The sequence below is a fragment of the Medicago truncatula genome, chromosome 7 (assembly GCF_003473485.1).
Source record: "Medicago truncatula cultivar Jemalong A17 chromosome 7, MtrunA17r5.0-ANR, whole genome shotgun sequence".
Taxonomy (NCBI): Eukaryota; Viridiplantae; Streptophyta; class Magnoliopsida; order Fabales; family Fabaceae; genus Medicago; species Medicago truncatula.
In genome coordinates, this window is record NC_053048.1 from 41,841,486 (window position 1) to 41,863,927 (window position 22,442).

At 31.0% G+C, this 22,442-nt stretch overlaps 1 protein-coding gene across 1 annotated transcript; it reads left to right on the plus strand.

Annotated features, from left to right (window-relative positions):
- Positions 1-15,643: 15,643 nt before the first annotated feature.
- Positions 15,644-18,661, plus strand: LOC11414798 (probable auxin efflux carrier component 1d). The gene is made up of 6 exons (XM_003624904.4): positions 15,644-16,972; positions 17,279-17,555; positions 17,632-17,717; positions 17,828-17,985; positions 18,074-18,150; positions 18,271-18,661. Exons 1-6 carry the CDS (start codon positions 15,862-15,864, stop codon positions 18,335-18,337), a joined length of 1,776 nt encoding a protein of 591 aa, XP_003624952.1. The 5' UTR covers positions 15,644-15,861; the 3' UTR covers positions 18,338-18,661.
- The last annotated feature ends 3,781 nt before the right edge of the window (positions 18,662-22,442 follow it).

Consider the following 22,442-nt stretch of genomic DNA (forward strand, 5'->3'; position numbering starts at 1 on the left):
TACAATACATATAAAAGAACTATATTTTTGTTTTCTTAACATGTATCTTCCAAACATATGTTCCTATTTCTTAACATATAAAAAATATATGTTTATTTTTCTTTCCATCTAAACTAAATCAGCTATAACTTAACCAAACAATTAAGTTAAATTGATTAATTAACTCTACTAAATAATGAATTGTTTTGAGAAATTTAAGTTCAATTTTAAGTAAAATAATTCTTAAACAAAACAAACTCAACTAACGATTGAACTTCAAATTATTATAGTATTTTTCCTCTAGAAATCGACGATTAATATAAAAAAAAAACTATAACTTGTAAACAAATAAAAAAATTAAAATTCTCTTGTATAGTGTATTGTAACATGTGTTTTCTTGGTCCACATTTGTAGTCCCACTATTGAGCCCTTTTTAGTGCAATAATTTTTTATTTTGGTGTAATATTTGATTGTTAAACACTCTTGTAACATTTAATTTAGAGTAATGATATTCAAATAATCAAAAGTCGATAATTTTAGGACAATCTTGTTTTTTCTTCTTTTTTGAGGTAAAAGAAATAGGGAGATAAATATAGGGATAGAGTGTGAGGGTTTTCAAAATTGGCAATGTAACTAGTAGATAATTGCAAATTAATTATTGAATGAAATATAAAATTTATAAATAAGAACTCAATTGGATTTGGTGTTCTTACCTCTTAGTACATAAAAGAAGAGGAAAAAAAAAGATAGAAATGCCTTATTTCTGACTTTTCTACGCAATAAAATGAGAAGTTGGACCAAACACATTTCTTGAGAAGCGCGTTTAATATAAAAAGTTGGAGTAAATAGGCAATTACCCTCCTGAAATTGCAAGTTTCGTCAATTACCCCCCTGAAATTGCACAACGTTAAAAAGGTCAATGAAAATTGATATATTATCCAACAACCTGAGTGACTCTAGAATGGTGAAAGCTGAACAAAAAAGGATTAAAAGGGTCTTGTGCAAAGCGTTAAAAATGTAATCAAATGTGTTAATTTAATAGTTGAAAGTGAACTTAACAAAAGAATGGTAAAGCATTCAAAATCATACCAAAAAAACTGAAATTCAATCGTTGAAAGTTTAAAGCTAATGCAATCGAAGCTGCTCAAATAAAATGATTCATTATGATTCACATTTAGGGATTCAGAAACACATGTAGTCGATCATATAACAGAATAAAAAAGATGAGCAATAGTCACTCCTTTTCTAAACTAAGACAAGACAATAATATAATATGTCACCACTTATAACCATATATGGAGTAATTGCCTATTTACTCCATATATATCCTAAAATTTATATGGAGTAACGCAGCCATATATTTTGACATCTTGGTTATGCCAATTATATGTCATTTATGTGTTTCATCATGTATGTCATGCATTAGTTTGATCGTTTCAAGGAACATATATGGTTGTATACTGTAACACCCTGTTTTCCCAACATAAAAATTTCATAAATTAATCAGAGTAAAACACCTTAAACGGAATGTTACACTTCTTTTCTTAAAAATCACAAATTAAATAATTAAATAATTATCCTTCAAATTTCAACAACGTAATAATTAAAACTTTGCAGCGGAATTAATTCAACGACAATAAAAGCTTCAACAACATGTTCCAAAATTGATACATAAAGGAATGATAAACTTAGCAACAATTTCTCATCCCGTTACGTATCAGAACCCTAAGACACTTGAGCCACCACTCCTACGAATCTTTATTACCTGCAAGTTACCCATACGAAGGACAACATTTTCAAGCAGAAGGGGTGAAATTTCACAAACAATAATAATAAGCATATAATTCTTCAAATGCATCTAACAACTTAAACTCCATCAATTAGTAATAATAATTCTTTTAACGACTCCTAAACCATATCATGTACTCATCATATCATAAACCTCATTGTATAACAACATAATTCATCATATCATAAACATCTCCTCATAATAATATAGAAAACACAACATAATCATCACCTCATAATAACATAGTCGACACAACATAATCCTCATCTTATAATAATGTAAACAGCAACAAATCATCATAATAATATTCTTACTTCTTTAACTTTAGTAACACTTACTAATTCAACCAACAACGACGACAACAACAAGATTCTACAACAACGACAACAACTTAATCAACAACAACGACAACAACTTAATCAACAACATAAACAACGTGAGAGTACACCACCTCTCATAACTCAACAACGTAAGAGTACACCACCTCTTATAACACAACAACGTAAGAGTACACCACCTCTTATAAAACGACAAAGTAAGAGTACACCACCTCTTATAAAAACGACGACAAAGTAAGAGTACACCACCTCTTATAACAACGACAAGTAAGAGTACACCACCTCTTATAAAACACCTGACATAAACAATCACCAACAACGGTTACAACTACGACTTCAACAACAACACCAACGATGATGGCAACATCGACAATTTGCATAACATACTTATGACTTATTCGGCAACGTACAACCCAACAACGCTTACAACTTAAACCAACATTTACATCTTAATTAAGATTCAACAACAACACTAGTAGCACATAGACATCTCAAAATATGACAATATCAAATGATAGTCAACCCTACTTAAACATCATACATAATCCACATAATGCATTTGCAAATTTACCATAACATTAACAACCTCAACCATCTTTTATCAGACTCACTGAACATCAACAGTATTTTAATAAACCTTCATTCCTAACCAAGGATCAACTCATAACATGGGTTAAATACTCTTAAACACCTTAATTGAACTCATAATACTTCTAGTTTTGATCCTTGGAATTATCCCATAAGTTTTGGATTACCTTAGAAATGGTTATGCTGAATTTTCATAAGATTTCACTAAGACCTACTTGGAGTATTTTAATCATATCTCAAAAACTAAAAATCATTTTTGAGTCAAACCAAAGCCATTTGAAAGCTAACAAAATTATCTACAACTTTCATGTTTACACCAAAGGCCAATTCAAAACAGAAACGTGTGAAAAAGACGCAAGAACATGAAACAGAACGTGCTGTCAGAGAGCTACTCGCCCCGGCAAGTAACTCCACTAGCCATGGCGAGTTATGACAGGTAGCTCTCGGGAAAACTCCATTTTTCACTCCAAAATCTCAATTTTGACTTCCCTATGCCCAAATTTGATCCAAAAACTTGTCTAACCATTTCTATACATGTTAAGACACTCAAAACCATATAAAACATGACCCAAAACATTAATTTACAAAATCACACTTTTCATAAAAGTTCTCAAGAACAACAAAAGTTCACTTCAAGCTCTATGGTTAAGATTACCCAAGGTTTCAATCATCAAAACAACATCTCATAACAAAAACAACAACAATCAAAAGTGAATTCATCAACAACAACATTATACTTCACCAATTTTGAGCAAAAACACAAGTATACATATATATCTAACTTGAGCATGTAAATTCATCATCAACAACTACAATGTTAAATCCTTTTTCAGAATTATACAACTCATCTTTAGAGAAAGCTAGTCCCAATTTTTCCCAATTTAATCCCCAAAACTGTTTACAGCATTGCTATATGATTATACATATGATCAGTACACAATCTCTCATCTTTATCATGGTTTCTACACTTTCAATTCAAAATCTAATGATCAAAATCTAACCCCAAATCCCAAATTTAATCAACACCCTTATGTTAAATCAAAATCAGAAGTTATATAATTTATAATTATTGAGAGTTAGTCTCACCCTTACCTTAGTTTTGATGAACAAACTCTTACACAATCAGATTCTCCCCCTTTGGCTCTTCTCCTAGCTTTCTCTTGTTTTCTCCCAAAACTTCTGTTTGTACGTGAAACTGGTTCTGACTCTCAGTTTCTATTTTTCCAACCTATTGTAACCTCCCAAATATTCTTAACTCCTCTTAATTCTATTAATTCTAATTTAAATCCCCAAACTCCAAAATAATTCTATTTCTCCACTTATTCTATTAAATAATGAAAATAGTCATTAATAAAATACACCACACCACAAAATCAACATAAATCATTTAAAATCATATAAAAGACTTTAAATCAACTAAAAATAATCAAATAACAATTAGGGCGTTACATATACCGACAAAACTTAACTAATATGCTTCACAATCAGCGACAATGCAGTCACTTTTAAGGATAAGAAAAAAAATATATAAATTTTCAAGTTCAGGGGACATTTTGCACATAAGTGTAAAACTTCAGGGGGTATTTGCAAAACGTAATGTTGACTAACAGAAAAATTTGACGGAGGGGATAAATTGATTAACGTTGTGCAATTTCAGGGGTAATTGAAGTTTTGTTAATTTCAGGGAGGTAATTGACGAAACTTACAATTTCAGGGGGTAATTGCCTATTTATTCTAAAAAGTTGCTTATTTTTCTAGTGTAAAATACACAAATAAAGTAGTTTTGCTAAAGTTGTTGAAACTAACTTCTAAAAATTCTCCACAACTTTTTTCTATGTATTCTCCTTCGAATCCTATTGAGCACGTTTTATTTTTCATTTTAATTGATTTTTCAGACGGCATGCATGTGCTCTTCAATTGCTAATTGCTATGTATTATTTTTTTGTTAGTTTTTACATTTATTTTTGTTAATTGGTATAATTTGTTTATGTTAAAAAATGGTTATCTTCTATTAACCGTATTAACAAATTAGTCATAAAAAACTACTACTACTCACAATTTGGTATCCTCGTACTTTTTATTGACAATGGTGTACTATTATTATTATTTTTAAAGAAACACTATGATGTAAATTTAAAGGTCCATTATTTATATATTTAATCAAGATTTTTTTTAGAGGTCATAAAGGATTATTTATTTAGGCCTTTTAAAATAATTTACATTATCATAAAAAGATTTATATTTTCTAAAATATTTTACTGAACGTTCAAATATAATAAATTATTTGTTTTTAAATTTTAATTTTTTATATTGTTTAGTAATCTATACAAGGAATTTTTTCTTTCATTTTTAAATATTTTAATGGTCATTAGATCTTAACAAGGCATTTTCATCCAAAAAAAAAAAATCATAAGTGAGGTAATCGTTTATGAAATATCTTCAAAAATGACTTAAAATCATAATGTATGAATTTTTATATATGTTGTTCACCTCTTTATCTATAATAATTTAAAAAAAAAAATTGTTTCATTTCCCCCTAAAAAAATGATTGTTTCTTTTAAATATATTTATTTATTTATCATAATTTCTTTTGAAATATGAACTTTCTTAAAATGAATTCATTTTAAATAAAAATATTATCAAACACTTGAACATAAAATAGATTTTGAAATAAAGAGCAGCATTTACCAAACAACTTTAATTTCATTTTTAAAGCTCATATTTTTAACTTTAAATTTAAAGTAGTTTCTATGCTTCAAAAAAGTTAGGCCAAACGCACGCATAAAATACCAAAGGAAGAGAGGAAAGAGTCATCATTTTTCTTCATATCCTTTCTTCAAATTTATTGGTCCCTTTTATAGATGGTTATGATAATATTTTCTTGTTAATTTTAATCCTTAATTATTGGATCAAACAACATATATCACAGGTACTAATAAAATGAGAACATGAGAGAAAATGTTTGGAAAATATCAATTTTTTTTGTTTTTCAAATATCTTTCTTTACTCGTATTTTATTGGATTTGACGTCTTTTATTTCCGAAGGATTTGACATCTTTCTTAAAAAAAATTATCATAAAATAAGAGGCTGAAATGGTCCGGTTATAATATGCAGTGCAGCAGAGACGATAGTTATGATAGGCGGCGTATCGTATGCATGTTGGAGTTAAAAAACGACAGCGTTTTGGTGCAATACAAAGGCAAAGGGTTGTCATTTTCACTGTCTCCCGTCCAATGGACACATACTTGCTTGCTACCTGACAAATCTGCTCTTCCCACGCCACTGTATACTCTGCTTTTTCTTTACTATCAACACAACAACAAACACACACAAATCAAATCCCACTCATAAATACTCCTACATGTATTTCTCAAAAAATTAATATACTACATCCTCACATTTCAAATATAATGTTTGTAATAAGTGTGGTGTCCGGGATTCGAACCCCGGCTCCTGCATATAATAATGCATTGTTCATGCCAACTGAGCTATGCCCATGGAGACAAACATTGATATATTGTTAATGACATAAAATGAAAAACGACATATACATATGCTACAAATATGGCAATATTCACTTGTATGAATATTCATGCTTACAAATACACAACATCAAAAACTCCAATGTCGCTAATTTAATTTGTATTTGATCAAAGTTAATCTTTCAATTAAACAAGTGATTGAGCTCAAGTGATTAATGGACTCCACTAAATGACGAATCGTTCGGGAGAATTCAAATTCGATTCCTAGGTGAAATAATCTTTGGTCAGACTAAACTTACCTCACGGTTGAACTCCAAATTAGCAGGTTTAGTCCCCTAAGAACTAGATGGTTAACAAAAACAAGAAGTTAATCTTTAAACTTGAATCAAATAAATACAACACTAAAATAAAAAATAAAAAATAAGCTACACAAAGATATGAAATAAAAACAAACAACCACAAAGATATGAAATAAAAACAAACAACCTCGTGCTGAAACGACGAAATCAAAAACAGATACAAAAGAAGATTGAAAATATGCAAAAATAACTTATTCTACGTTTTTTTTCCCAAGCGGATGTATGAAGGAGGAAAGTGTAAATCATTTGTAGGGTGCATGTATTTTGGTTTTACATGGTTCTTATTCATCAATGGTTATACATTCGTTCAACATATATGTTCATGTTTATAACCATCTCACTCAGTTCAGCAGCTTATTAGGTGACTCAGAGAAAATTCGGTCTTTAGTTCATCTGATTTAGCTGACTTGTGTTTTATTTTTGGTAAGGAAAGGAATTACCGTATTTTTTTTTTTAAAAATGTCTTTTACATCAATTCTTCGATAAAGTTAAACTTTTTTTCTTATGATTATGTTGATTGAAAGCTAACATAATAACTTAGACTTTTGATTTTAATCATTGATGGTTAAATCCTATTTGATGTTTGATCCTTGTATCTTAGTGTGTATATATATTTTTTTGGTCAGGTGAATAAGTGGGATGTCCAGGGTTCGAATCCCAGCTACTGCATATAATAATGCATTGTCCTACCAACTGAGCTATGCTCACAGGACGTGCACATTTTATTAATGTCCTATATTTAGTTTTTGGATTTTGTTAGTGATTGGATTTTGGTGTGTAAATATTTTTAAGTCTCGGCCTTACACGACATGTGCAGGTTGAGATCTCATTGTAGTTTAATATATTTCATTTTTCTTTGTTATAAAAAACTTGTTTGGTGGATGTTGTTGCATTTAGGAAATTAAACTTATTCATTTTACTTATATACGAAGCCAAAAGGAATATTTCAAAATGAAATTTGGAAAAAAGACGATCACAAAGATTTATAAGAGTATAAACAAAGTAATAAAATAGAGTAAATAGTCAATTTCCTCTCTGAAATTGTAAGTTTCATCAATTACCCACCTGAAATTAACAAAACTTCAATTACCCCACTGAAATTTCACAACGTTAGTCAATTTACCCCCTCCGTCAATTTTTTTTGTTAGTGAACATGACGTTTTGCAAATACCCCCCTGAAGTTTTGCACTTATGTGCAAAATGCCCCCAAACTTAAAAATTTATATTATTTTTTTCTTAAAAACAAACAATTAATAGTTAAATATTAAAGCTAACTATTAATTTTGGAGTTTGGAAAAACTACATACATATATACATCAAAATAGGGAAAAATGTGTATTTTTAAAGTGACAATAATGATTATTTCTAATAGACAAATTATTATTTTTAGAGGTTTATAAACAAATTAATAATCAGATTTAAATTTATATTTTCTCCTTCACCATCTTAGTCTTTTAACTCCTCCAACTCCTTCAACAATTTGCTCAAACCATTTAAATTACACCCAATATTAATCCACAAATCATCCCATTATTGTCACTTTAAAAAATACATATTTTTCCCCATTTTTAAGCCTATTTTGATGTATATATGCATGTAGCTTTCCCAAATTCCAAAATTAATAGTTAGTTTTAATATTTAACTATTAATTGTTTGTTTTTAAGAAAAAAATAATATAAATTTTTAAATTTGGGGGGCATTTTGCACATAAGTGCAAAACTTCAGGGGGGTATTTGCAAAACGTCATGTTCACTAACAGAAAAATTTGACGGAGGGGGTAAATTGACCAACGTTGTGAAATTTCAGGGGGGTAATTGAAATTTTGTTAATTTCAGGGGATAATTGATGAAACTTATAATTTCAGGGGAGAAATTGACTATTTACTCTAATAAAATAAATTGACAAAAACTATTTACAATATAAGACGTGTTAAAAATAAACAATTACAAAGAGTTAATAAAATATAAACAAAGTAATAAAACAAGGGTCTTGTTAACAAGTGCCCTTGTTAAGGATACAAAAATGAAAATAATTGATAAATTTTAAGTAGAAAAAGTCACTTTTCAAAGTTTTCATGCATTGAATGCACCATTTCCAAGATAAAATTTATTTTTTAAACTTCTTAAAAATGCCCTAAACGCACTTGTTAACATTTTCCATAAAACAATTACATAGGGGGCCTACATTAAAATTCGGATTCAAAGTCAATGGGCAAAAGCAGCCAAAGACCGAAGAGGTTGAACACTCCAATGATAGAAATTAAAAGAGAATCATTAACCTTTTAATTTAAGGGTCATGTTAACTTCTCTTCTAAGGGCACATGTTAAGGAACTCAAAAAGAGTAACTTTGTATTAGAAAACATAATACTCCCTCCGTCCCGAATTAACTGAGCAAAAAACTCATTTCATACGTATTAAGAAAAATGTATAAATGATAGAGGGAGAAAAATAGTTTTAAGTGAACTTGTTAAATATTGGTGCATTCTCTTTCACTATCATAAATGTAAAGTGAAATATATTTAATTGAGAATGATGAAAGTAATATTAATTAGAGTTATAAAGGGAAAAAAGTAATTAATACTGTATTGAAAAGTGAAATGACTCAGTTATTTTGGGACATTTTTTTTTTTTTACAAATGACTCAGTTATTATGAGACGGATGGAGTATTTTAACTTTTTAGAAGTTAACTGCACGACTTTTGATAAATATATTTCTATAATGAATTCTTTAACATGCACCCTTAAAGACACAAGTTAGCATTTGCATTGTTTTAATCCATGACCAAACCAACAAATTTACCTTATCAATCATTGGATCTTTGTTACGATCCTCTTAACTAGAAATCAAATTTTTATAATAATTTTTATATCGACTAAATGCATGTCAACCATACAGAGTGAATACATTTCTCGTGTTATTTTACCATGATGCATAAGAGTGAGAATAGATTGGGTCGAGCCAGACTTTTTTTTAAATAGGTCAAACCTAGTTGAAAAAATGAAAGCTTAAGTCTGACTTATTAGTCTGTCAAATGCTTTATTATAAGTATGCCTGTCAACAATAGGTCATGGACATAGGCCCATGGCAGATGGTCTGACTTATTCCCATCCCTAATGATGCATTATTCGTTAAGGTGAAAGATGCGTATAAGGTTACTGTTAAACAATGCGCAACTCAAACCCAACCAAATCAAATGATGTGTAAAAATAACTTAATGACACATTATATATTGGTTTTCTTGGGGATCATGATTCACCCAATAGGTGGGAATGTTGTACTAGTAATACCTTAAACTGTTTAATGACATTCAAATAAGGTCGTAATTTGTATTTGAGTAGAGTACCTCTTATGCATTATGCATGAAAGAACCCACGGAGAAAGCATTATGAAAGAGCATGAAAAGGTTTATTGGCATTGAATGTAACTTGTGTGAGTACTATGAATGTGACGTATTAGTGTTAGGGACGCAAGCAAAGCAATCAAGCATTGATTAAATCAATATATGAATATGGTTAAAGCCAGAAATTGTGGCACTGGGTAACCCACTGACTTGATCCACTCCTGACCTCTTCCATTGCCAAATGAAAAAGCAATATATGGCACAGCCATAGAGAATGTACTATAGTAATGCTTTTCTTCTTCTTTTCTATCGAAATTCAAAAATGCAACGATCACCATCCAATCACATAAGCCAGAGCTCTTTATGTTTCTGTTGGGTCTTCATCATATCAAGGCCAATTCTATCATATCTAAATGAAGTACAACGTTAATTAATCTGTGTATTACCAAGATAGCTCTTGTCATTTCTAATACATCATCCATTTTTGCTTCACCCAAAAAGATGCAGATTTCTTGCAACTAAAGAAAGCGAGAGCACGCATGAAAATATTTTCCTATATTTATTTTAAGGAATGAGGACCAAAACAAGATTAAAATTGAATCAAAATGATGAAATGCAAGCAAAAATAATAAACAAAAGAATGAGATAAATTACGGACACAACATACTCTTAATACTGAACTTCTGTAAAAAAAGGTTTAGAGATAGTTGGTTAATGCTTGTGCATAGAAATGCTTTATCATTTTGCTTAAAGACTTGAAGAATATTTATAGACTTAGTTTAGTAGTGTCTTTTTGAATCACATGAGAGGAATAATATTTTTTGAAGAAGCAAAATTAATCCATCCAAAATGATATCGGAAGAATCAAATTTGAGACCTTGAGAAGAAGCACGCTTTCAAATTCTAAGTTAATACCATCAGAACAACCCAAGTGAGTTCATCTAAAAGGAATAATATAAATTGATGCCTAATTATAAAGGCCGACTAGGATAATATAAAAGCATAATTAACCTCTCATAAAGTACACATACATTCATTATGATGCATTCCCTAAAAGATACTCATTGTGATACATTTCATTTCACTAACCTTACTCACTTTTTTTCTTTTTGGGTACAACCTTATTCACCTTTTTATCTGAGCATTATTAGTGTTTGCTGAATCACTGTTACCATTATCAACATCTTCAACTAGTGCCTTTGAGAGGCCAAGTTATCTATTTATATTTACTAATGTTGCTCTTGGTTTCAACTAAATCATTCTTTTACCGTAAAATTTTAAAAAAGCTTAAGTGCAAGCCCCTCCCTATTTTGACTGAATCAGAATTTTACCTCCTATTTTAAAATTCGGAATTTTACCCTTCTAATTTAATGTTTTTCGGAATTTTGACCTCCCTATTTTAAAAATCTGAATTTTACCCCTCCAATTTAATATTTTTCGGGAGTTGGCCGATGTGGCTTAAACAGTATTAATGGAATTTTTTTTCGTTTATTCTGGTTTATTTCCTACATTATCTTTATTTTCTAGAATTTTTTCTGCATTTTAAGGTATTTTTTAAAGTTTTTTTTGATTTTTTTTTAAAAGTTATCTATTTTTTGTAATTAAAAATTATTTAATTTAAACAATTAATTAGGTGGATAATAAGATAATATTTTAAAATCCAAATCACCACTACCACATTAGTCAAAATGCACTCAAATGTGGTGGTGGGGTAAAATTCCGAAAAACATTAAATTGGAGGGATAAAATTCCGACTCTGTCAAAATAGGGGGAGCAAAACTGCACTTAAGCCTTTAAAAAAATACAAAAGTTTAATAACCATAAAGGAAGGTGTAACATTATTTTACATGGTAGTCTAGTCCTAATGTCAATTTGTTAAAACTTACAACACACTTTCTAAATAATCACAATAAAAAAATTATTTTTCTTTGATCTTCTATTTCTTATATTCTCCCCTTGAATAAACTGGGTCCAAATGTTTGTAATTTGCGCAAAAAGGGTTTATTCTCATTCCCCAGGGAAGCATTTGATTTTGTTTGTTTACTCCCGACAGAAAAATGAATTCAGGAAAGGAAAAAGCACTGAACAAATTTTCCTTTTGAGTTGAGTTTCCCTTTTTCATTCATATCCGACCTGTTTCAATTTGCATTTCATGTGCAACAAACAAGACAGCATATAAAACTGCAAAAAGGTATTAAAGAGAATCTTTTCAACTTTTTAAACCTTCTTTATCTTCCTCTTTTCCCTCTCATCAATTCTCTCTCCCACGCAGCATCAAAAACAAATATTACAAATTCAAAACCAATCACAAAAGAGAATAGAAAGTTTAAGGAAGAAAACATGTTCTTTCTGTCTCAGTATCGGTTCCTAAACCATGTTTCTTTTTTGCTAAATACTCCTTCCTAAACCTTTTTAATTATAAGCAAGTCCGTAACATCCCCTCATATTTCAAATATAAAAACATTTTTTTAAAAGCTTATTAAGAATAGTTTATACACACAAATTTAGCGTTCTCTCATCTTATGAATAACTTGTCAGCATCTAGATGATTTGGTCATCTAAGAAAAACACAAACAATTTTTTGTTTTTTTAGATAAATGAGATTAAAGACCAATGATGTAGTATTTTTTGAAAACTACCAAGGATGTAGTATTATTCTTGATGATTGACCTATATGAAAAAAATATATAGTTTCATTATTAGAATCAAGATTTTGGTTTCAATCACACAAAGTTGTGATTTGGGCTAGTAATGGCTTGCAATTACATGGCCCGTTTTTTTTTTTTTAAAAAAAAAAGAAGATTTTGGTTTGTGGTTTTTCTACCGACTTATGAAGGAAAAAAAATTAAGAAAAAATGAAATATTTTAATCAACAAAGTTCCAGCCTTCCAGGCCAGCACAAGATGTGTTAGACCACTGCTCAACAAATATTACATGGGGTACATTCAACAAACAAGGAGGCAAAACCATTTAGGTTAAAAGAAAAGAATCACATACGTAGCATGGTAAAACACCGAGTGAGATTGGTCCATCAATGATAAAAATCAAATGCTAAGTTGATATTAGAGCATCTACAATGGTGAGGTCTATATCATTTAAGACTTAGTACCTAATAGGTATTTCCATTGTGGGAGAAAAATTTGGGGGTCTTCTAAGACCCCGAACCTAACTTAAGACCCCCATCTTTTAGTGGTTCCCACACTTTCTTTATTAAAATAATATGTTAGTGGTGGAAAGTAAATGAGTAAGAGTTAATTGTGGGACTCACTTAAACTTTTTATCAGGAGATCTCCATTGGAGTGAATGAATACATATTAGGTACTATTATTAAAAAATAATAAAAAAGTGATGTCTATAAGCGGGACCCGTTTAAGACCTTCAAATTGAAGGTCTCCATTGTGAATGCTCGCTCTTACTAACTTGTAACTATCTAAACGAGACAAGTTTCACGCGGTCTACCGTTGTTGTAATCTTTGATTTGAATGCCGGAAGATGCAAATATTTTAATCATTTTAAATAGTCCAAACTCCAAACAATTTCTAACCAAATCACATGTGGAAATGCACAAACTTTTTTTAAAGTTACCTGCTAAATAAGTAAAATGTTGAAAATGATCCAAAATCGGTAACTTGTTTGTCGCTTGTATATCAAGCCATATGCGAAGAAGCATCCAAATGCTACCGTAGAAATCACACCCCACAAACATATGGTTTGCATTTTCACACTGACCTCAATCACAAGCACACTAGTATGATGTTTGCGGAATGATTCCATAACGTATTAAACTATCTCTCGCAGGAAACTGGTTTAATAATAACCTCCAAGTCAATGACGAAACCTTTAAAGGTGCATTTTTCTTCCACAAAGTGTCGTAATATTTTAATATCTTAAGTTGCATCACGAGACGAAGCGAATGGTAAGCCACTCGAACATAATACCCTTTTCCAGGAACAAGACTCCAGTCCCATTTATCTTTCACACCTTCTTGCAAGAAAATATTAGCCAATAACAAGCTATACTACCCCATTTGTTCATCCTCCGACACCAAAAATGGACGCCGCCACTTTCAACCATCCTCACCCTCTCCCGCCCTAAAAAGCACATCTCTGCCACCATCACCGCTTTGTTTCCCAATAGATCATACACTTCCCATCACCCACCACACTCACCAAATTATCATCGAACCAACTACCACCTAAACCTCTTCGAACCGCAACAACGTCCTTCCACCACCTAGAACCATCATTACCACCCCTTCCTCTTTAACATATTTAGCTACCAGCGCACCATACCAAAAACTCAATAACTCCACTTGCGACCTCCTACATCACTTTCCTAACAATTCCAAATTAAACTACTCAATCCTCCTCGAGGAGGTTATATCTGAAGGAGCTTTGAAAAAGGAAAGAAATAAATTAGACCGGCAGCGAAGATGCCCATGTGCAAATTCTTACTTTTCTACCCAAACACTACTCTTTTAATTATATCCATCAATGGTTGTCATAAATAGAGACGCTTAGGGTCACCAACAATTAGTAAACCAAGACACACAAATGTAATAAAACCAACACCGCCATCTCTATCAACCACGAGCTAGAAACATTCATCCCAATTAACAAACTTCTATTGAAGTTTACATTCAAACCCGAAACAACTTCAGAGAGAACAAAGTTTGCTTTCAATGCTCGAATATTAGCCCAACTTTTTTCATCTACAATTACAATGTCGTCAGCAAACTGAAGATTTAAAATATTTGATCCCTCTGTTGCCAACAAAAAGGAAAAAGGAGAAAAATGACCACCTTGCTTCTGCCCTACTATTAGTGAAAATTCATTCGTTGAACTTCCATTAACCAAAACAGGTGCAGATGCACTAAACACACATTCCTTAATCCACTTCCTCTACATTGATGGGAGATTCATACTTCTTATAACCACATCCCAAGCACTCAAGTAAAGATGAATCTTATAAGTTGTTCAATTGACACCGGAGTTTATGTGAATACTTTGTAAAAATGTCAAAAACTCTAATTATTGTGTTTTCCTAAATAAATAAAAAACACGAAAAAGACTATAAAAAAGGTTATAACTTTTTTTTTTGTCAAAAAGGTTTATAACTTTATTCTATGTTGTTGTATATTGACCATGTGTTACTAGATTTTCACATGTTTTGAAAATTAAATAAAAAATAATTGTATTACCAATATGACACTGAGACGGTTGATGATATAACTTTTCTCTAATAAAATAAAAATTAGATTTTTGTGAAGGAGAAATAAAAATTAGATGTCAATTATCGAATGAGTACTACTATATATCCCGAAAAATATCATCTCGAATTGATCTGAAAAAGCTATTAGCCAATTAATTATTTTTCCTAACAAAAAATAAGGGAAGTAGTGGAGTATAGTTTAAGAATGATATTGAGTAAATCTGCTCGTGAAACATTCATGAATGATGTTTCGCTATACCTAGAAATATCCTTGTCAAATAGAGGACTAGTCTTTTAGCGAATTTAAAAGACTTCAACCATGAAAATGTTTTGAAGCATCTGGTGAGATCAAATATCCCAATTATGGTGAAGAATTTGGAAAAACATAAATAAAAGAGAGTGGTATTTGTTTAACTAAATAGCCCATTCTATATTTTATTCCACCATATATACCATGCATTCATGCGTAAAAGAAAAGATACTGTGAAATAAATTTTTGTCAATAAAAAAATAGAAAGCATGAAAAAAGAAGAAGAGGTTCTTTCAGTCTTTTGCAACAACAGAAAAGACTTATAAAAAGTCCTCCCCTTTTTACCATATCCCTGTCTTCTTCCATTAAAATCCCACAAAACCAAAACCCTTTCACCTCCCAATGCCTCTTTTCTTCAGTTCATAGAAAGTTTCTTCCTTTCTCCTTTTCCCTCACTTCCTAAACACACCCCCTTAACCTTCAACACACCCCCATAACTCAAAACTTCAATAAGCCAAACAAAATGATAAGTGCTTTAGACTTATACCATGTCCTCACAGCAGTAGTACCACTCTATGTAGCAATGATCCTTGCCTATGGTTCTGTAAAATGGTGGAAAATCTTCACACCAGATCAATGTTCAGGCATAAACCGTTTTGTAGCACTTTTTGCAGTTCCACTTCTCTCATTCCACTTCATCTCAACCAACAATCCTTACACTATGAACTACAGGTTCATAGCAGCTGATTCACTTCAAAAAACTATCATCCTAACACTCCTTTTCATTTGGTCAAGAACAAGCTCCAGAGGGTCATTAGAATGGTCTATAACACTGTTCTCACTTTCAACACTTCCTAACACACTTGTTATGGGCATTCCTTTGTTGAAAGGAATGTATGGTGATGATTCTGGTACCCTTATGGTTCAAATAGTTGTTCTTCAATGTATCATTTGGTATACATTGATGTTGTTTTTGTTTGAGTATAGGGGTGCTAGGATTCTCATTGTTGAACAGTTTCCTGATACTGCTGGTTCTATTATATCATTCAAAGTTGATTCTGATGTTCTTTCTTTGGATGGTAAAGAGCCACTTCAAACTGAAGCTGAAGTTGGTGAAGATGGTAAACTTCATGTGAAAGTTAGAAAATCAACTAGTTCAAGAAGTGAGATTTTTTCTAGAAGGTCTCATGGTGTTAACTCTGGTGTTTCTTTGACACCAAGACCTTCTAATTTGACTAATGCTGAGATTTATTCTCTTCAATCTTCTAGAAATCCTACACCAAGAGGGTCTAGTTTTAATCATACTGATTTTTATTCTATGGTGAATAATGGAAGAAATGTTAGTCCTAGACAATCTAACTTTGGAAGTTTAGGTTTTGATGAGGAAAGTGGTGTTGCTAAAGCTAATGGAAATGGTGGAAATGGCTACCCTGCTCCTCATAGTGCAGGGATTTTTTCACCTGTGGCTAATAAGAAAAAGGGTCATGGTGGTGGTGCTGGTGATGGTGGAAAAGATCTTCATATGTTTGTTTGGAGTTCAAGTGCTTCACCTGTTTCTGAAGGTGGAATCCATGTCTTTAGAGGTGGTGGTGATTATGGAAATGATCAGCTTAATGGAGTAGCTCACCAAAAAGGTTTTGTTTTTTGACTCTTTGATTTGCCCCTTTGACTTTCTGTTAATGTTTTTGGATTTTTTGTGGTTTGGTAGTTGTTTGTTTTTGACATGTTTTTCTTAGTTGTTATTGTTCCTAATGAGTTATTTTTTGTCTCTACTATTAGTACTTGGTAGTTGAATAAGCATGGCTTAAGTGGGGTTTATATATAGTTTGCTTGTATCCACTAGTATTTGGTTGTTTCTGCATACAACAATGTGTCATTTTACTCATGTTTTTTAAATGGATGTATGATATTTTTTTCCTTTATTTGTTTGGTTTATTTAGATTATGAAGAATTTGGTCATGATGAGTTTAGCTTTGGAAATAGAACTGTTGCTAATGGTGTGGACAAAGAAGGACCAGTGCTATCCAAACTTGGTTCAAGCTCAACTACTGAGCTTCATCCTAAAGCTGGATCTCAAGGTGAAGCTAAGCCAACAAACATGCCACCTGCTAGTGTTATGACAAGACTCATTTTGATTATGGTGTGGAGGAAATTGATTAGGAATCCTAATACTTATTCCAGCCTTATTGGTCTTACCTGGTCCCTGGTCTCATTCAGGTATGCAACATTCATTTATTTGAATTTTTTTTTGCATTATTTTTGCAAAATTTTAATCTTTCATATTGTTATGCAGGTGGAATGTTGTTATGCCTGCTATTGTTGCTAAATCGATTGCAATTTTATCTGATGCTGGCCTTGGAATGGCTATGTTTAGCCTTGGTATATTTTATTTAAATCTTCTTTAATCATAAGCTTATTTATTTTGATGAGTCCTATGGTTTATGTTTATAACTTTATTATGGTTTTGTGGACTACTTGTGTGTTTGCAGGGTTGTTCATGGCATTGCAACCAAGGATTATTGCTTGTGGAAACACCGTTGCTTCTTTCGCGATGGCGGTTCGCTTCCTTACCGGCCCTGCTGTCATGGCTTTTTCTTCATTTGTTGTAGGACTCAGGGGAGTTCTGTTGCACATTGCTATTGTACAGGTACTAATAGACACAACCATAAGTTTCTTTATATATTTTCTTGTATCCCTTGATTCAATGAATGAATGTGTGTTTTGTGTATTTCTAGGCTGCTCTTCCCCAAGGAATAGTCCCTTTTGTGTTTGCCAAGGAATACAATGTTCATCCTGACATTCTTAGCACTGGGTTTGAATTCTTATTCCTTTTATTGATTATTACTTCAAAAACACACTAGCACCTAGCACCTAGATTCATTAATGTTAAAAAAGATTTTGTTTTAATGTTGTTTATTTTGTTTTCTTGCAGGGTTATATTTGGAATGCTAATTGCTCTTCCTATCACATTAGTTTACTACATTTTATTGGGACTTTGAAGCAAATATTTGAGGACTTGAAAGAAAGAATGAAGACTAATTTCAGTGGATTAGGCTCTCTTACATATATATAACTACTCCATTTTAGTGTTTTTTTTTTTTTTTGGGCTATTATCTAACAATGTAGAAATTTGGCAGTTGGTAAGATTTGCAAATGGGAAGACATGTAATTTTAGGGCAATAGCTAGTTAGGTAGTAGAAGGAGAAAAAAAAAGTTGGTAATGTTTTTTTTAAGCCTTTTTTTGACTGTGAACCCAACTTTTGCATATTTTGCTTGGATTAATGAAAAAAGAGGAAAGTGAAGGTTGTTTGTAGTTGTCGACACTTTTTCTATGTGTTTTAAATTTTCTAGGCCAAAAGGAGCACAAAGCTGATTATGAATCTCAAATGAAAGTAAGAAAGTGGGGAAACCAAACAGGAACTTTTGTTGGATTGTCCCTTTGATGTTTTTTCTTTTTAGATGACAGGACATTACTAGCTATGGTAGAGGCCACGAGCTGTCCTCCACATAGTTTATTTTGTCTTGTTTTAAGTCTATACACACATCACCCCATGTTAAGAAAATATACCATTTTTTAACATAGTAACATTCTATCTAAATGTATTATTTTTCCGGTTATACTTATGGCACTAAAATGAATTTTATTTGACGACTCCATTTGCAACTTAGTTAACTTCACAATAGACACGGGTTCAAGAGAGACACGAGTTGAAGAGATTAAGCCTAAATAATCATATATATCCAATGAATATTGCTTATGTGCATCCTTTGACTTTGAACATGGTAGTGGGACATCTTTGAGCAAGTTAATTACACACATCACCCCATGTTAAGAAAATATACCATTTTTTAACATAGTAACATTCTATCTAAATGTATTATTTTTCCGGTTATACTTATGGCACTAAAATGAATTTTATTTGACGACTCCATTTGCAACTTAGTTAACTTCACAATAGACACGGGTTCAAGAGAGACACGAGTTGAAGAGATTAAGCCTAAATAATCATATATATCCAATGAATATTGCTTATGTGCATCCTTTGACTTTGAACATGGTAGTGGGACATCTTTGAGCAAGTTAATTACACACATCACCCCATGTTAAGAAAATATACCATTTTTTAACATAGTAACATTCTATCTAAATGTATTATTTTTCCGGTTATACTTATGGCACTAAAATGAATTTTATTTGACGACTCCATTTGCAACTTAGTTAACTTCACAATAGACACGGGTTCAAGAGAGACACGAGTTGAAGAGATTAAGCCTAAATAATCATATATATCCAATGAATATTGCTTATGTGCATCCTTTGACTTTGAACATGGTAGTGGGACATCTTTGAGCAAGTTAATTGCAAGGGAAAATTGTCAAAGACCTCAACATGCCTAAATCTTCAACTTCAAGCAATTTTCAAACTATAAAAAAATACCCAAAAGCTTAGTTTCAACCAAGAGGTTAAGTGCAAAAGTACAAATAAATTTACCACATCACCTTGAAGAATTCCGCCACCAGAAGCTAAATCACATCTTCTTGTTACAATATTACGGTAAAAAAGTGTCGTCAACAATAAACAACCTGAATATTTTGTTTTTATTAATGAAAAAAGGGAGTATTTGTTTATACTTATCAAATATATGGGATTTGGATCTTCTTCAATCATTTCTGATGCTGTTTGTTCTATTGTAATCTAAGTCATTTATTAACCTTTTTCTCTCTTTCGTGCTGTTTTTTTGTTCATTTATGAGCCAATCAACCGAGAGCTGCACAAAAAAGGCATGAGAGGATTCAATTTCAAACATATGTCATTAGTCCGTAATTTTGTTGGGCGCTCTCGAATAATGAATGTATTTCAAAATGATTTTCTAAACCCTTTTAGACTGTCAAATTGTTTTATATATATTGCAATCAGTTAAGTTATTATATTTTAACAACTTATAACTAATTTGATTCATATCTTCAATTATTTAGTATCAATTTAGTTTTTATTATACTATCACATAAATTATTATGATCTGTCAAATTTCACATAATCAAGTAGAATATTATATTTGTTTATATCACGATAAGTATGACAGAATCAGAGTAGGTCTCTATAATTTTGACATATTCACTATGATACGAACATATATAATATTGAAATTAGAACCACTATGAATTTTTTTTTGACAATTCTTTCTCTCATACTCATATTATTATCTTATTCTCTCTTCTTTTTTCACTATCTATTGTTTTTTATCAATAAAAAGAGAAGAAGAAAAAGTGGTCACAAAATTTTTCTTTAATGACTATTCAAATATCATATTATTCTTTCAGAAATTTAGAAAGCGTTTAGAAAGTTAAGAGCATACACAATGGAGACATCGCATTTTTATAATTTAATAATAATAACATCTAATAGGTACTCAAGACCATCTAATAAAATATATGAATGAATCCCATCAATAACTCTTTATCATTAATATTTCAACAAAAGCAATTCAACAATGATGATTTTTTTAAAAAGTGGTGAGATCCACTTAAGAATGAGGGTCTTAAGTGAGACATGGGTCTTAATAAGAGTGAAGACCAAAAAAATTCTTCTCAATAAAGATATCTATTAGGTAATCGATCTTAAATGGTGAAGACCTCATCATTGGAGAGGTTGAAATACTCCATGAATTTAGTTGTTCATTCAATTTTTTTCTTTAAAACTTATTTATAGCATTGTTGGGAATTGAAGCTATAGCACAGTGCTAACGTAATGGGTATGGTAGGTGTTACTATAGTGTTGGTGGTGGCAGAAACTACAGTACTACGTAGCCGCTCTTTGGTTTAATAGAATGGAAGATTTGGTTTGATTTAGTAGAGCACAATCACATGCTACATCTTTTGTTTGTGTCTTCATTGGTTGGAAATAGGTGCTGTATTCAGTTTTGTTGAACCATTTCATAGTACTGTGCTATAGGATTGGCTTCATAGAGTGAGGACTAGAAGCAACACTTATTGCTTACTGTCTCAATAAATTCTGAAATTTGGGCTGTGTTTGCCTTTTTCGACACATGCTTTCAAATTATTTGACATTTGTCTAATCATAAACCTGTCTAATGTTTGTATTGTTACTTGTTCTGTGCTCTGTGGGTGATTATTATTTCTGGTACTATGTCACTATTATTGAATTATCATAACTACTGGTTTGTATATCGATGCATTCTCAATAATCAAATTAACCTTCATTAATAATAAATTTTATTTTTGTTTAAAAAAATAGGTCATTGGACCGGAGTACACACGAGCCAAAAAAAATCAAACAAGAAACATTTATAATGTTTTAAGGGCACTTTTAATAACTTGAAATAGTGAAAAATTTATGTATTCAATCAATTCAAAATTAAATTATTTGATTTGTTTAATAAACAAGTTCTTAAACATAAATCTTTAAAATTGTTTTTAGACATTAGTTAACATGATCATTAAAATTAAATATTAGCAACATCCTATTATAAACAATGATCGTTCAACTATGATATTAAGATCACATGAATATGACATATAAATCATTCAACTATGCTACTATGACCATTTTACCATTATACTATGATGACCTGTATTATATATTTTTTCAAACTACGTTATTTTCGAATAAAAAAAATTATAACATTAACATCACCGAACTCATTTCAAGGATAAATGATATTCGTACAACTATTTTAATATAACTTTTTGACAACTTTCTCTTTCATATTTACATTGTATTTTTTATTCCTCTTTTCGTTTTATCTCTCTATTATTTTGATCAATAAGAAGAATGAACAACAAGATTGTTCCAAAAGTTATCACAAAATAATTTTACAAATATTTTTACTCTTCAAAAGAGATGCTACACCCCAATTTATTTTTAGAGTTGTGTTTTTTGAACAACCATTTCAATATCTCCTGCATTTATCGCATTCTCTATTTGATAAAAAAAAATATTGACAACTATAATTTATAGACAAAATTAGGTATTTACACAATAGCTGTGCTATTTAAAGTGAATGAGAACATCCCAAAATTATTCCGAGTAAATCAGTAGCCAATCAAAATAATGTTTGTGAGGATTTCATGGAAGAGAGATAT

Coding starts and splice junctions, on each gene's coding strand:
- LOC11414798 (XM_003624904.4), top strand. CDS start 15,862: ATGATAAGTGCTTTAGACTTATACCATGTCCTCACAGCAGTAGTACCA. Junction 16,973..17,278: donor TGGAGTAGCTCACCAAAAAG/GTTTTGTTTTTT, acceptor TGGTTTATTTAG/ATTATGAAGAATTTGGTCAT. Junction 17,986..18,073: donor TGCACATTGCTATTGTACAG/GTACTAATAGAC, acceptor GTGTATTTCTAG/GCTGCTCTTCCCCAAGGAAT.